Source organism: Carassius carassius, chromosome 2, assembly GCF_963082965.1.
Source record: "Carassius carassius chromosome 2, fCarCar2.1, whole genome shotgun sequence".
NCBI lineage: Eukaryota > Metazoa > Chordata > Actinopteri > Cypriniformes > Cyprinidae > Carassius > Carassius carassius.
The window spans coordinates 41,865,657-41,881,986 of NC_081756.1; the positions used below are offsets into that span (position 1 = coordinate 41,865,657).

General features: G+C 39.1%; 1 protein-coding gene across 1 annotated transcript in view; it reads left to right on the forward strand.

The window, feature by feature from the left end:
- Positions 1-1,519: 1,519 nt before the first annotated feature.
- LOC132109928 (A disintegrin and metalloproteinase with thrombospondin motifs 7-like) overlaps positions 1,520-16,330 on the forward strand; it is a 72,956-nt gene continuing 58,145 nt past the window's right edge. The window contains 5 exon segments of the mRNA XM_059516396.1: positions 1,520-1,550; positions 1,553-1,690; positions 11,275-11,642; positions 13,117-13,294; positions 13,410-13,603. Of these exon segments, the coding sequence (XP_059372379.1) occupies positions 1,520-1,550; positions 1,553-1,690; positions 11,275-11,642; positions 13,117-13,294; positions 13,410-13,603 (909 nt within the window).

Genomic DNA, 16,330 nt, shown 5'->3' on the forward strand with positions numbered 1-16,330 from the left:
TAGCAGTGGGTTCCCATAGGTATAAGTGATAAACACGCAATGCACCTGACAGCCAACGTTTTATGCAGAAGCGCGCGGGGAGCGCCCGCCTTTGAAGCGCGCGCACTGGATAACGCCGATGACTGACTTACAGCAGTACTCTTGACGTCATGTCACGCTAAAACGCGTCTGAACAAATTTGAGGGAGGATGTCGAAATAACACAAGATTCGAAAACAGACCTCTTTGTTATTAAATAAAAGTCTAAAAATAAAGGGTATACGGACAAAAAATGTTAGTCATAGTTATTTAAGTGCAATGTCTGATGGATTAACATTTAATTCTAGTAGGCTAATTTTCTATTATAGCTCATACTACTCCTAGAGTCAATAAAGTCTTATCTTATATCATCTTACGTGTCGACAGTTTACAGTGCTAGTTGGGAATGACTTCCTAAATTGACGTAAAATGTTTCCTACTAGTGTGTCCACTAGATGGGGCACCTGATGGACACCTCTTAAACATCAGCTGCTCGGTTTGTTACTCTCTTAAAAATCAGCTAGCATTTTCAGATTTTCAATTTTCAGCCTTTCAAACCAGGAAGGAATGTCAGTATAGAGATTTTACTGACTTGCACATGAATATATGTTCATTAGTCCAACAAAACAATGGAAAATAGTAGGTATTAAAGGGACAATTAACCCAGAAATGAAAACTCTATCTTAATTTACCTTCATGTTGTTTAAATCTTGAGAGACTTTCTTCTGTGGAACAAAAATGTTCCTTCCTTTGTCCAGGTGGAAATAAATGCTATTAGGTAATAATAATAATTAAAATTCGATAATGATAATGCTGTTGATGATGCACCTGGAAGTTTAAGGAGAGATATATAATCATCATGAATGAATTCAATTATAGAACAATGGTGATTATTGTGATTATTTTCAATGGCATCAACAGGAATAATCAGTGTGTGTTCTTGCATTCAAAAACAGCTACCCGAATCTAAAAGGAACTGAACAGAATGTAGATTGAGTTTTACAGCTGCAATGACAAACGTATAAAAAAAGATGACCGCCTGTGTTCATAAACCAAAGTTAAAAATGGCACAGACTGAACTCAAGAACGTGTCCTGTGTTTGTGTTCCTTGACAAATGGTTTAACCGTATTGTTTAAATTATGGGAGTCATTTGATTATAGACATGTTACAGAATGTGTTCAGTCTGACACACTGAGCACAAAGAGAGGGTCCTCCTACTAGAGGACTGAGAGGGCGGAACTTTTACAAAGTTGTGCTGATAACAGTTCACTGCTCATCTGTAGTAAGTGCAGTCATCCCAGCTGTTTTAAAGGAGCTCAAAATCGCCCATGCACCGGATTCTCAGACTTTATCATGCTACATCATTTTTCTCAGACTGACCATTGCAGATCTCTGGCTTAATAAATGCCGTACCGTACTTTTGTGTGATGGGTTCAAACTACCAATGCATAAGGCTGAGGCAGAAGTTACTACTCAAATCTCTATTTAAATGGACTGTTAGATGTATCAGGAGTGATCAGTCTTCTCCTCTGTTTGTTTGACATCATGATTCAGCTGGACTGTGATAGTAAATTTCTGGGGCCAGCAAGTTTTTCTCTCTGCTTTGTGATAACAGCTGGACTTCTGTTCACTTTCGAGAGCACAACAGTTAGCGGATATAATCACGACACAGGTGAGTGGGTTGAGCTTGTGTCTAATTATATAGTATTTGAACATTTTTGCCTCTTTGTCAGTTTGTCACTGTGTGTAACAGTGGCACAAAAAGTAATTTGGGGCATTTATTTATTTTAAAAAAGTGGCATTTATTTTAAAGAAATGTAGCCCAAGCACACATTGCAAGCAAAATATTTCATAAAGAAAATTGTGCTTGCCTTCTAATTTTAAAACGGCATATATTCTGTTTATTAAGGCAAAAAGTATTGTGGTGTTGTGGTTGTTAAACATTAAGGTGAGACACTGCAGGCAAAAACACTGTTTTTTCAAGCACCTGTCAATTTTGAGATTTTGGGCTTTTTGGTTTTTCATAAAGTGCTTTTTCAAACTAGTGGAAGGAAAACATCCAAAAGACACTGTTAAGTGTTTCTTTTATAGCACTTTATCTGTTTGTGTCAATAGATTTCAATTACAATACATATTTTTAAAGGCCGTTGTAACGATAAAGACCTTCATATTCGGAAGAAGGAGGCGGGAACCGGCGGACAATCAACATGAAACTTTAATTACAAAAATAAACACAAAACCGCGCACCAGCCCCTCACGGACGACTGGTGCGCTCAAATAAAAACCAAAACACAACTAAAAGCCCAGGCCTGGTCCTCTCTCGTCCTTCACTGTCGTCGCTCCAGTTTTATATCCTTCCATCTCCTCCGTGGGCCTCGAGACCGGCGGGTCGAACAGGTGTAGCTCATCTCCAATCACTCCCCCGGCCTCGCTCCCATGTCCCTCGGCCCCGCCCCACTCGTCACAGCCGTTTTCTCAAAATGAGTTTTTTCTTCAACACTGAGCCATAAATCTCCACTTCAGTAGCACTTACACACACCAAACTTGACATTTTTATTCCTGTCTATATTCCGAAGGTTTTTACAGAGGGATTTGTTCATATATATTTTCCTTGATTATATGCAACATTTTATTCCCCCCAAAATTGTGAAAATATATTGTTTTCTGGCTCTTCAAAGTATTTTCTGAATTATGGAGTGACAAAAAAAGACAACCAGAATTCCCTCTGTAAAAACATTTGACTCTAATATGTCAAAAAAATTAAACAAAAAATTTGAAACTGACTTCATCTTGTGTTCAGATTTTTGTACTAGACATTTATGCAAATTAGCACATATTTCATTAAATAATGCCTCATTTGCATATTTAAACATAACATTTTTGAAAACTTGTAATACAAAGTAATTACAAAAGTAAAGTAGGTCTAGAAAAAACCCTAATAAAATTTGTCTACAGATACCATTTTTCATATTTTATCATCAAATGCATAACAGTGCCTAGTGTTCCTGTGGCTCAGTGGTAGAGCATTGTGTTAGCAGTGCAAAAGGTTGTGGGTTCACAAGGGTCTGAAAATGCATTGACATACATGCTTTTTCAGCATTTGTTAAGTCCCCAAATACTTTGGGGATCTTTACTACTGTCAACCTGTAACAAGTGGAAGTGAAATATTCGGTCGGGTTTATGACTTTAGGCTCTTACCAAATGCTATTCTAGCTCTGTCCTGTTCCCAAGTTTCTTTCTGAGGTGTTTATTATATATATATATATATATGCAGGGTGCGATTTGTAAAAAAAAAACAGGGGGGGGGGGGTGTTTTGAAACAGCGCGTCGTATTATATTGCCTCCCTATTCTCACATACTGAATTTAATTCAGCCATTTAATTTAATTCTCAATAAAACTTTTTTTATTACTATAAACAAGGACACCGATCTGTTTTGAACGCGATCGCATCCAGGTAGTGCGCATTTCCGTGACGAAGGCATAGCTAGTTAGCAAACTGTAGGCTGTAACAGAGAATGTAGAAAGCTGTAGTATGTAATACTGACAGTAACTCGCGATTGAGCGGCAAACTGATGTGAATCTGCTCTATTTATATTGTTAGGGGAGGGGCCAGCGTCAGTGGCTCCAGTGCGTCATCAAGTAGGGGCGTGTCCAATAGCCCAGGGGGCCTCAGTGCGTCATCGAGCCCCCGTTTTAGCCCCGCCCAGAAAATCCGTAACACAGCAATGGTGAAAAACTGTTTAACGGTCTAACGCCACAATTCAGCACTTCACAGTTCACAGTCTTTGTAATATGTTTTAGCAATACATTTCTAACATTTATAATGTGTTTAGAATTTTTTTTTAGAATTGCCTTTACAGGGTCTTTAATGTTTCTGTTGTCAGACAACAGAATGAATATTATAATGACTGAAACGCGGTCCATGAAGACTACATAGCCAGCTCTCAAACATTAATATGCACTAATGAAATCAAATACACATACGATAACGTCAGTGGTTGTCATGTGACTGATGTCGGCTGTACTTGCTTGTAAAATAGAGTTAGAAGCAACAGAGTATCTTTTTTTTCTGAAAGTGCTGCTGTTTTTTGCGCTAACGTTAGCTGAAACAGCAGATGCAGAGAGGCTTGCGCTTGGAAAAAGAGATCGTGCTCGTGCGGCAGCACCAGAGAGTCTAATGATTGTCCAAAAAGTCGCTAGATTTGTCGCTAGTCGCTTTTTTGAAAAAAAAAAAAATAGCTAAATCTAGCGACAAAGTGGCCAAGTTGACAACACTGCCCAGGCGGACCGGCTTCAACCGTTTCGCAAGTGTTGATAGGCTATTACTCGTAAGGTGTAAACAATCAGATAGCGCCGTGGGCGGGACATTGAGCAAGCCTGCAGAGTGGTGAATAGAGAGACTGTGGGCAGAGCCAGCCAAAGTAGCGCATTTTAAAATAAAATTGACTTTAATCAAACCACGGATCTGTGATTAGTGGCAAGACGGATCACAAAACTAAGAAAAGTAGCACTGATCACTTTGAAATTTATCCCCACCGTGGATTAAAAATAAATAAAAATAATAAAGCAGAGGCAGGGATACATTGACCAGAAAGGGGGAAATCCCACGCATCTCCCCCGGCAAATCGCACCCTGTGTGTATATAATATATATATAATATATATATATATATATATATATATATATATATATATATATATACACACATTTAGTTTTTACTCTACCACATTATTGCTAACACTGTACGTGTGTTATTCTGGTCTTATGTTTAAATACACTGACGAACTTCAACTTGCTGTTATTATGATACTTCATGGATTTGTGAAATGTAGCGAAATGTACGATTCAACTGCTTTGCAAGTCATAGGAATTTATGTTTATTAAAACCTATGCACGCACAAAATAAAGAGCAGAAAGGTTACAGTGCTCCAGTTGCAAAATTCTAATTGCAGTCATACTGTCACACAATCACGAAAATTCAGTGCATTTAGTAAATTCTTTGGGGACTTTGCAGACTCTTGTTTTAAAGTTTGAAGTCTAATAAACTGTCATTGCTTTTTGGTCATATCTGTAGTGCATTGTTAGATATAAGTAATAGTTAATCATATAAAACGTAATCATTTAGTTGTTTGTAAAATATACATAAGACACATACATATTTTGACATTTTCTGGGGGGAAAAAGGGATTTTCAATGTAAAACATACACCCACTTTGGTTCCAGGGCAGAGTGGTTATGATGAAACCCAATCCAGACTGCTGATTTGCACTTCATGTGTGTGACAGTATGATGGCCTGGATTTAAACCGCACAATTCTTATATACATTCATCTTTGCAGTTGATCAAGTCAAAGGACATTACTATATTGGTTTGGTTTACGATCTTTATTTGTCATTGTACTGAGTCAGTGCACGGGCTTAGTTATTTGGCTTAAGGTTAAAACATTAAAACCAGTTAAAATTCTTCTTTGGCTAAAATGTAATTTTATACAAACATAGCAATTTGTTAAAGTTCATTCTTGTAATGACCTGAAATGTTTAATACCTGTTGTGTTGTGGGAATGGACCAGCCTAGTGACAAAGAGATTCAAACAGGAAGTTGTTCTGTTTTATGTGAATTCTAAAGGAAATGAGACTATACCAACTTTGATGTATAAGAGGGGGCATAGTGTGATGTCGTGATCAGGGTGATTTTTGTCTAATATAATTCTTTTTCATTAACTAAAATTTATCCATGGCTCTAAATTTTGTTAAATGTGTTGTTCATTCCAAATTTGTTGTTGTTCCTGTTGTTGTGAAAATGTGTATTGTTTTGTTTCCCCTTGTTTTGTTTCTAGGTGCTGGCCACCTCCTATAAATTCAGTGTATGTTTTGCCTACTGAGGTTGTTACTTATTGTATCCTGGTAACGGTGGTTTGGAATGTTGTCCTCTGTCAGTTTGAGAGGATTATGCCTAGTTATGTCCTTTATGAATCTCCTGTGATGTAATCTATATGGAATACCATTTTTGGTCTTTTTCCTCTCTAATGAGGTTTGATCACATTTTATCTTGCGTACGCAAGAATTAATAAACCTATCACAATTGAAGACTACTTTGCTCCCTGTTTTGTGGCTATGGACCCTTTTTTTTTTTTTGTGATCTGTTCAGGCTCATGACGGATCTTTCACAACTGGTGGCAGCGGTGGGATGCCACTAGGGGCAGTAGTGAGTTTTTTTTTTCTTTAAAGTCCTGCGACTATATACCTGGATTTTTTTTTTTCTTTGGCCCATAACTGAAGATGGGGCCAAAGAGAACTATGGCGAGGCAAGCTAAGGAAGTCTCTGATGGAGCCACAGGAGGAAAAGACAGTGCTGAGATGGGTAACCTTTCTCAAGATGTTTCTCTCAAAGAGCTAAAAGATCTGTTCCAGACACACATTACCATGCAACAGGCACGAGACCGCTGAATAGAGCAAGAAGTAACTCGTCAGGAAGGGCGATGGAAGGCCCTGCACCATCAGTTCAGCCAGCTTCAACAAGAAGTGCATGTTCGTACTACACCTGAACCTAACCCAGGACTCCATAGTAGTACTCATGAGGGACCTGCTTCTCCTTCCATCCAACCAACTTCTCAAGATTCCATGCAGAGTTCTAGTAGCACACAGCCAGCAGCAGCACCAATTCCTCATCAGAATGTCTACTCTGGGCTAGGACATTCGACTTCACAAAGGGAGCCACACCTGCAGCAGCTGTCAGAGGTAGATAACATAGAGCACTATCTCACCACATTTAAAAGAATAGCTGTGGCTTGTCGGTGGCCGACAACTGACTGGGCAGTTAAACTTGTGCCCCTACTGACAGGTAAAGCGAGGAGTGCTTATGTACACATGGACATTGTTGAATCTCTTGACTACCAGAAAGTCAAAATAACCATACTTAACAAATATGACATTAACTCTGAAAGTTATCGTCTGCAGTTCAGGTCTTCCAAGGTGAGGAAGGATGAAACCCCAAAAGAGCTATACATGAGACTGAAAGAACTGTATCACAAATGGGTTCAACCCCAGAATCGAACCAAGGATGACATTGGTGAAGTGCTTGTGCTGGAACAATTTCTGCGTATGCTAGCCCCTGACTTGCAAATATGGATTAAAGAACTTGATCCAAAAACTGCTTCTGAGGCTGCAGCTTTAGCCGATGTCATCTTGTCAGCTCAACGTAAGAATCAAGCATGGACTTATTACCAGTGGCAGGGATTAAAAGAACCAAAACAAAAAGTCAAGGGAAGATGTCCCAGGCTGGGACCAAGACCACAAGTGAGGGTAAGTCTGTGGGTGATCGGGGTGGTCCTGTCAATCAAAGCCCTAGCCAGAAGTTTAATAGCAGGAAGGTTGTTGTGTGTCATCAATGCGGACAGGAGGGTCATATTAAACCTAGGTGTCCCAACAATTGTTCTACTAATGCTTATTTGTGTTGTGTGCCACGACCTGTCCACACTGAGCAGAGAGATGTCCCCTTGCATTATGCAGATGTAGTCCTTAATGGTCAGGAAGTATGGGCCTTAGTGGACACGTGTAGCATGCAGTCATTGGTTCGAACTGATTTAGTTTCAGAGAATTTCAGAAATTCAGTTTCGAAGGTACCTGTCCATTGCATTCATTGAGATGAGAAATGTTATTCTACAGCAGATGTTCATGTAGAAGTGCAGGGACAGGTTTATTTGCTGAATGTTGGTCTGGTAGATGATCTTCCATACCCAATGCTTTAAGGCCAAGACTTACCTGTATTGTTTGATTTGTTACCTGGTAGGCGTGAATGCAATATAGCTGAAACACGGTCTATGGCTAGGAAGAGAGAGGACGATGCCCACTATGTCAGTGCATTGCCTTTCTTTGATTCTGACTTGGATGCTCAACCAGGGAAATCGCGTAAGCCGAAGAGGCAAAAGAGACAGGAAAAATTGAACTTTGTTGCTAACAGTATTGAAGAACCCCTCTCTGAACAGCTTAAATCGCACTTTGTGGTCCTGCAAGATATAGGCCAATTGCAACAGGATGATATAGAGATTGGGTCATTGTACAGTGAGGCACAAAGGTACCATCATCAGGAAAGCCATGAGAGTAAGTTGTTTTTACAAGATGGAGTGTTGTATAGGTGGCAGGGTGAAGAGGCAAAGATGGTTGTGCCCCAGAAGGCAAGAGAGTTGGTGCTTCAGTTAGGCCATTCAGTCCCATGGGCAGGTCATTTAGGGAGATAAAAGACCATAGCTCATATTGGTCGTCATTTCTTTTGACCCAATCTGAGAAAAGATGTGAGCGACTTTTGAAGGAGTTGCCCAGCGTGCCAATATAACGTTAGTAGACGTCCACCTAAAGCTCCTTTAGAACCCCTACCAGTTGTAGGCATACCATTTGAACAGCTGGGAATGGATGTGGTAGGTCCCCTTGAGCATAGTAAAACCGGCAACCATTACATGTTGGTTATCAATGATTATGCCACTAGGTATCCGGAGGTTTTTCCACTTAAGAAAGTAACAGCCAGGAATGTAGCTCTTTGTCTTGTTCAGCTGTTTGCTAGGGTGGGTTTCCCTAGGGCCATACTAACTGATCAGGGATCCAACTTCATGTCTAAATTATTAAAGCAAGTGTATCAGTTGTTGGGGATAAAGGGCATAAGGACTACACCCTACCATCCACAGACAGATGGGCTGGTTGAAAGATTCAACCAGACCCTTAAGCAAATGTTACGCAAATTTGTTAATGATACTGGGGCTGATTGGGACCAGTGGCTCCCTTATCTTTTATTTGCATACAGGGAAGTACCTCAGGCTTCCATGGGGTTTTCCCCTTTTGAACTGCTGTATGGCCGGGATGTCCGAGGACCCTTGGCTCTTCTGAAGGAAACCTGGAAGGGTGGTCACCGGATTCCTGGCTCCCAGAGTGTTGTTTCCTATGTCCTTCAAATGAGAGAAAGGCTTGAGAGTATGACACAACTTGCTCACAAGAATTTGATTGATTCTGAAAGTCAACAGAGAACCTGGTATGACAAAAAGACCAGGGCCCGAAGTTTTCAGCCAGGAGCTAAGTTATTGGTGATGCTGCCTAGTGACAATAGTAAGCTACTGGCTAAATGGCAAGGCCCCTTTGAGGTGATTCGGAAGTTGGGGTCTACCACCTATGAGATTGCCTTACCAGGGCAGAGCCGATCTAAACGGGTCCTCCATATCAACTTATTAAAAGTGTGGCATGAGAGGTCAGATACTGGAGGGGAGGTCCTAATGCTTCGCAGGGTGGAAGATGAAGAGGAGGTTTGTGAACAGTATCTGCCCAGTCCTTCTAAGGTTACTTTGGACTTTCAACATCTGTCATTACATCAACAGGCTGATAACCAATTTTGACCTTTGCAAAGGTTATTGGCAAGTCCCCTTGACTGTCCAGGCAAAAGAACTGACTGCATTCCGCACTCCTTAGGGTCTCTACCATTTTTCTGTTATGCCTTTTGGGTTACATGGGGCTCCCGCTACATTTCAGAGGCTTATGGATCTGGTGTTGTCTGGCCTTACCGATTATGCAGCTGCATACTTGGATGACATTATTGTGTATAGTTCATCCTGGGAGCAACATCTCCAACATCTGAAGGAGGTCTTCCATCGCATCCAGGAGGTGGGTCTCACCATTAACTCTTCCAAGTGCACTCTAGCTAAAAAAGAAACGGAGTACCTTGGGTATGTAGTCGGTAATGGGGTCATTAGACCCCAACTCCAAAAGATTGAGGCTATTCAAAACTGCCCTCTGCCAGAGACAAAAACTCAGATACGATCATTCTTACGGATGGCGGGTTGGTACAGAATATTTGTACCGAACCTCTCTGCTCGTGTGGCACCCCTGACTGATTTGACTCTGAAGAATTGCCCTAACCGGGTTTGCTGGACAGAGGAAGCAATGGAAGCTTTCCAGGATATAAAGGCTGCGGTATGTGAAGAGCCAGTGCTTTATTGCCCTCATTTTGAAAAACCATTTGTGTTGCAGACGGATGCCTCTGATATTGGCATTGGTGCAGTGCTCCTTCAGGGTGAGTCAGACAGACATCCAGTGGCATATGTCAGTTTAAAGCTTTATCCAAGGGAGGTACGGTATTCTACCGTTGAAAAGGAGTGCCTGGCGGTAAAGTGGGCCTTAGATACCTTCAGGTACTACCTTCTTGGTAGAGAGTTTACCATTGAAACTGATCATCGACCATTGCAGTGGATGGACAGAATGCGGTATACCAATGCTAGAATTGCCCGCTGGTACCTTTCTATGCAGCCTTATAAGTTTAACATCCAGCATGTGCCCGGGAAAAGTAATACAACTGCTGATTTCCAGCGTGAGATCTTAGGTGGCAGGATGTGTGATGGCCTGGATTTAAACCGCACAATTCTTATATACATTCATCTTTGCAGTTGATCAAGTAAAAGGACATTACTGTATTGGTTTGGTTTACAATCTTTATTTGTCATTGTACTGAGTCAGTGCACGGGCTTAGTTATTTGGCTTAAGGTTAAAACATTAAAACCAGTTAAAAATTTGTTAAAGTTCATTCTTGTAATGACTTGAAATGTTTAATACCTGTTGTGTTGTGGGAATGGACCAGCCTAGTGACAAAGAGATTCAAACAGGAAGTTGTTCTGTTTTATGTGAATTCTAAAGGAAATGAGACTATACCAACTTTGATGTATATGAGGGGACATAGGAAAATGTGATGTCGTGATCAGTGTGATTTTTGTCTAATATAATTTTTTTCATTAACTAAAATTTATCCATGGCTCTAAATTTTGTTAAATGTGTTGTTCATTCCAAATTTCTTGTTGTTCCTGTTGTTGTGAAAATGTGTATTGTTTTGTTTCCCCTTGTTTTGTTTCATGGTGCTGGCCACCTCCTATAAATTCAGTGTATGTTTTGTCTAGTGAGGTTGTTGCTTATTGTATCCTGGTAAAGGTGGTGTGGAATGTTGTCCTCTGTCAGTTTGAGAGGATTATGCCTAGTTATGTCCTTTGTGAATGTCCTGTGATGTAATCTATATGGAATACCATTTTTGGTCTTTTTCCTCTCTAATGAGGTTTGATCACATTTTATCTTGCGTACGCAAGAATTAATAAACCTATCACAATTGAAGACTACTTTGCTCCCTGTTTTGTGGCTATGGACCCATTTTTTTGTTGTTGTGATCTGCTCAGGCTCATGACTGATCTTTCACAGACAGTTTTTATCCTAATGATTACCCTGCTGTTTTTGTAGATAGTTCTATTGATGGACTTCCCAACTACGAAGTTGTTCATCCTGTCAGAGTGGATTCATCAGGACATATTTTGTCCAATCTTGTGTCTCACCGCGTGAGTCGAATTCAAAGGAGAGAGACATTTAAAAACAAAGAGAGCCTGGCCCAGGTTTTTTACAGTCTGCAGTATGGTGGTCAAGACCTGCACTTTAACCTCACCCTAAACCCTCATCTACTAGCGCCTGGATTCCTCACAGAGTGGCGATACGGTGGTCTGCAAGGGTCTACTTTACATAGTCATGGTCACTCTCTCTGCTACTTCCTGGGAGATGTCTGGAGCAGTACAGTGAAGAGGGGTCAAGCAGCTCTGAGCACTTGCAATGGCCTGGTGAGTTTTTATTTTGTTCCCATGTAGATATGTAAAATATGGAAATATTTCATCCAATATTATTTAATAATAGTTCTTTACACTGAAAAACATCCTTGTCTATTTATGCTGTAATTTACCATATGTTTAAGGGGTGGGAAGGAGTTTGCTTGAATTCACAGAGCATGTGGCATTCTTGTTTTTTGTTGGACTCCCAATGAGTAATCTACCGTAGAGTGACCCCTTCATAACAGGGCCTGGGCAACATTCCCGGAAATCTCCCATGTGACAGCCTTGGGAATGGGTTAAGGTTAGAAGTTAGAGTAAGGGTTAAGGTAACTTATGATTGTTTGGAGGAAACATTGTTTCAGGCCAAACAAAGGATGTTGATATAGGTGATCCATGTAATCCAAAAAAATTCCTACTTGGGTAAATCGCTTCATGTCACTTACACGAACAGCTGACTCTGTCTTTTTTACATAAATAGAGAGCAAACTGATTTAGTGTCATTTGCATAACACTTGTTTTCTGTCATGTTTAATGTATTTAGTATAAATTATTTTATAATAAGTATGTAATTTCTGAATTAAATGAATAAATTATGATGGAGAGGTGGGTTTGATTTTGACATTGATGACATATGTTTTACCACAATATCATGTAATCTAAAAAGCCTTTACTTACAGATAAATAGCCAAAACACTCACAAAGGGAGTTTATGTCAGTATGTTCCTCAGACAACAATTGCACATTATTAGAATTTCAGTTCTGTACTTTATGATATTTTCTCATAAAGATCCTATACATCACTTAATTTAAAATTTTAAAATTATTTGCTTCAGTGACAAACACAACTTTCACATGTATCTTATTAACCGATGAACAACAGTTATTTTGCTTTTGTTCATTTTGTGGATATTTCAGCGAACAGGATTTAAAAAGGGCAAACTTTATTCTGTGCAAATGCATATATTCATGCCCTGTTCATGCAATAAACCAACATCCTAAAATAAAGAAGGGTTTTCCAGCATATTGACTTTAATTTCTCAGATGCCACCAAGTCTTATTAGCCTTATATCATGATCTTAATGAGACAGTCCCGGTTGAATAAAAAAATTTTTTAAACAAAGGTAAAGTTGTTTCATGTTATAAAATGTAACATAGTGTGACTCCACCCAAAAAACATGCTATTTTTGTATTAATTAATGATATTAAAAAAAAAAACATTTTACCATGAATTTATTTAAAAACCTTATCAAAAATAATATAATTTTTTTTTTTTTTTTTGTAGTTGATCACTGACCCCTTGACAGCAAATAATACACAGTGTTTTACATTAAAGTTGTACCTTTCTGAATACATTTCTGTTAAGGTGTTGTAATAATAAGCAGTAGAAAACATGCAACTGCAGTGAAATGAGAGCATGAATGTGGATTGCATGGGTATAAGCTGTTTAATTTTATGTCACGTTACTTTGACCTTGTATTCTTTCTAGACAGGGCTGTTCAAACTCTCAGAAGAGGAATTCTTCATTAGTCCGCTGGAGTTGGCACAAAAAGAGTCGGCCCTTCATGCTCACGCAATCTATAAGCGACATGCTGTCCAATCAGAACACCAGCTGGTGCAGCCTCTGTTTAGGGAGCACACAGCTAACGCAACCTGTGGGGTCAGAGGTAAGACTTTGGGGTGTAGGACTCAATGGGGCTAAATCATTTATGAACAGATGTCTTTCACGATTAAAGCACATCATTCACTGATTATCCAAGACCATTTTTAAATCATCTTTAGATCCTTTAGGAGGGGCAAAGCAGGTAGAGAGGCAAAGAGAGCGCTGGGAGAGACGGAAAAATCGCAGACGGATTAGACAGCGCTCCATAAGCACTGAGAAGTGGGTAGAGACTCTGGTTGTGGCTGATCCAAAAATGGTGGAGTACTATGGGAGCAAAGGAGTTGTGAGCTATGTGCTCTCTGTCATGAATATTGTGAGTAACAATCCTATCTATAAATAATTCATGGTGTTTTCCAAGGCAAGCGGTACTCTTACTGTTGCTTGTACTTATTCTAAAACCTTAAAGAGATCACGGTCCTGTCATGATTTACTAACTCTTTTGTCATTCCAAACCGATGTGTACAGGTGCTGGTCATATAATTAGAATATCATCAAAAAGTTGATTTATTTCACTAATTCCATTAAAAAAAAGTGAAACTTGTATATTATAATCATTCATTATGCACAGACTGATCTATTTCAAATGTTTATTTATTTTAATTTTGATTATTATAACTGACAACTAAGGAAAATCCCAAATTCAGTATCTCAGAAAATTAGAATATTACTTAAGACCAATACAAAGAAAGGATTTTTAGAAATCTTGGCCAACTGAAAAGTATGAACATGAAAAGTATGAGCATGTACAGCACTCAATATTTAGTCGGGGCTCCTTTTGCCTGAATTACTGCAGCAATGCGGCGTGGCATGGAGTCGATCAATCTGTGGCACTGCTCGGGTGTTATGAGAGCCCAGGTTGCTCTGATAGTGGCCTTCAGCTCTACTGCATTGTTGGGTCTGGCATATCGCATCTTCTTCTTCACAATACCCCATAGATTTTCTATGGGGTTAAGGTCAGGCGAGTTTGCTGGCCAATTAAGAACAGGGATACCATAGTCCTTAAACCAGGTACTGGTAGCTTTGGCACTGTGTGCAGGTGCCAAGTCCTGTTGGAAAATGAAATCTGCATCTCCATAAAGCTGGTCAGCAGCAGGAAACATGAAGTGCTCTAAAACTTCCTGGTATATGGCTGCCACAGTGGACCAACACCAGCAGATGACATGGCACCCCAAACCATAACTGACTGTGGAAACTTTACACTGGACCTCAAGCAACGTGGATTGTGTGCCTCTACTCTCTTCTTCCAGACTCTGGGATCCTGATTTCCAAAGGAAATGCTAAATTTACTTTCATCAGAGAACATAACTTTGGACCACTCAGCAGCAGTCCAGTCCTTTTTGAAGCGAGATGCTTCTGACGCTGTCTGTTGTTCAAGAGTGGCTTGACACGAGGAATGCGACAGCTGAAACCCATGTCTTGCATACGTCTGTGGTAGTGTTTCTTGAAGCACTGACTCCAGCTGCAGTCCACTCTTTGTGAATCTCCCCCACATTTTTTAATGGGTTTTGTTTCACAATCCTCTCCAGGGTGCGGTTATCCCTATTGCTTGTACACTTTTTTTTCTTTTTTTTTTTTTCTACCACATCTTTTCCTTCCCTTCACCTCTCTATTAATGTGCTTGGACACAGAGCTCTGTGAACAGCCAGCCTCTTTTGCAATGACCTTTTGTGTATTGCCCTCCTTGTGCAAGGTGTCAATGGTCGTCTTTTGGACAACTGTCAAGTCAGCAGTCTTCCCCATGATAGTGTAGCCTACAGAACTAGACTGAGTGACCATTTAAAGGCTTTTGCAGGTGTTTTGAATTAATTAGCTGATTAGAGTGTGGCACCAGGTGTCTTCAATATCAAACCTTTCTCTAATTTTCTGAGATGCTGAATTTGGGATTTTCCTTAGTTGTCAGTTATAATCATCAAAATTAAAAGAAATAAACATTTGAAATATATCAGTCTGTGTGTAATGAATATAATATACAAGTTTAACTTTTTGAATGGAATTAGTGAAATACATTTTTTGATGATATTCTAATTATATGACCAGCACCTGTGTTTTGAAAAAATGTCTCAGCTTTTATTGTTCATAGGCTGAAAGTCAGTTGGGTTCAGTGTTGTTTTGGAACCCACTGAAATTTTCTATATAAACAAAAACAATAACCAAAAGCAAAACTTATTATTATTTTATGTTTTGCAAATAATGAAGGTGATTTAAATTCATTAAATTTTTTTGGAAGAACTGTCCCTTTATTAACACTTAAAGATGTTTAAAACTAAAAATATGGAAACCTATTTCTGCCACAGAATAAAAAAAAAAAGTTTATTATGAATTTTGATTGCACATTTGATTAAATATGAACAAAATTCTCATCTCTCAGTTCTGTTTTTTTTTTTTTTTTTTATGCCACAAAATGAAAAATCAATTGAAATTTATTTTATCTAACAATTTGGAAATGGGTTCAATTCTGAGGGAAAAAAGGAAGGATTGCAATTTGCAACATAATATCCCAATTCCTAGATAACTTTATAATTCATTTTTCCCCACCATGGAACAAAAACATTTAGTTGCATCTTTTTATCTCACAATTCAGAATCGTTAAATATACTGTAAACTAGGGGTGTCCCCGACTAAGGATTTTCATAGTCGAATTGGAATTTTCGAATCTTGCTGATATTCGACTGATAGTCGAATCATATGTTTGGGGGCGGGGCAAAACACATTGAGTCAAGTCAGACATTCGACAGCCAAAACTACTGATGTTAACACACAGGGAAAATGTGTAACAAATACTTCGCAGATACAAACAGGGTAATAATGTTTTCATATTTTGATTAAAAGATAGATACTAAATGTCAGCGAAACCCTAACAATTCACACTTTTTACAATAGTGATCTCATTATAAATTTAGTCTATATGACAGTAGTTATTAATTTTCTGCATTTTTGTTTTAAGCTGCGCATGCTGGAGTTGACCAGTAGAGTGATGCATTTGATAGCAAGTTTTTAATCAATTGGATTAAACTCCAATTTAAAAAAAAAATCATGTAGA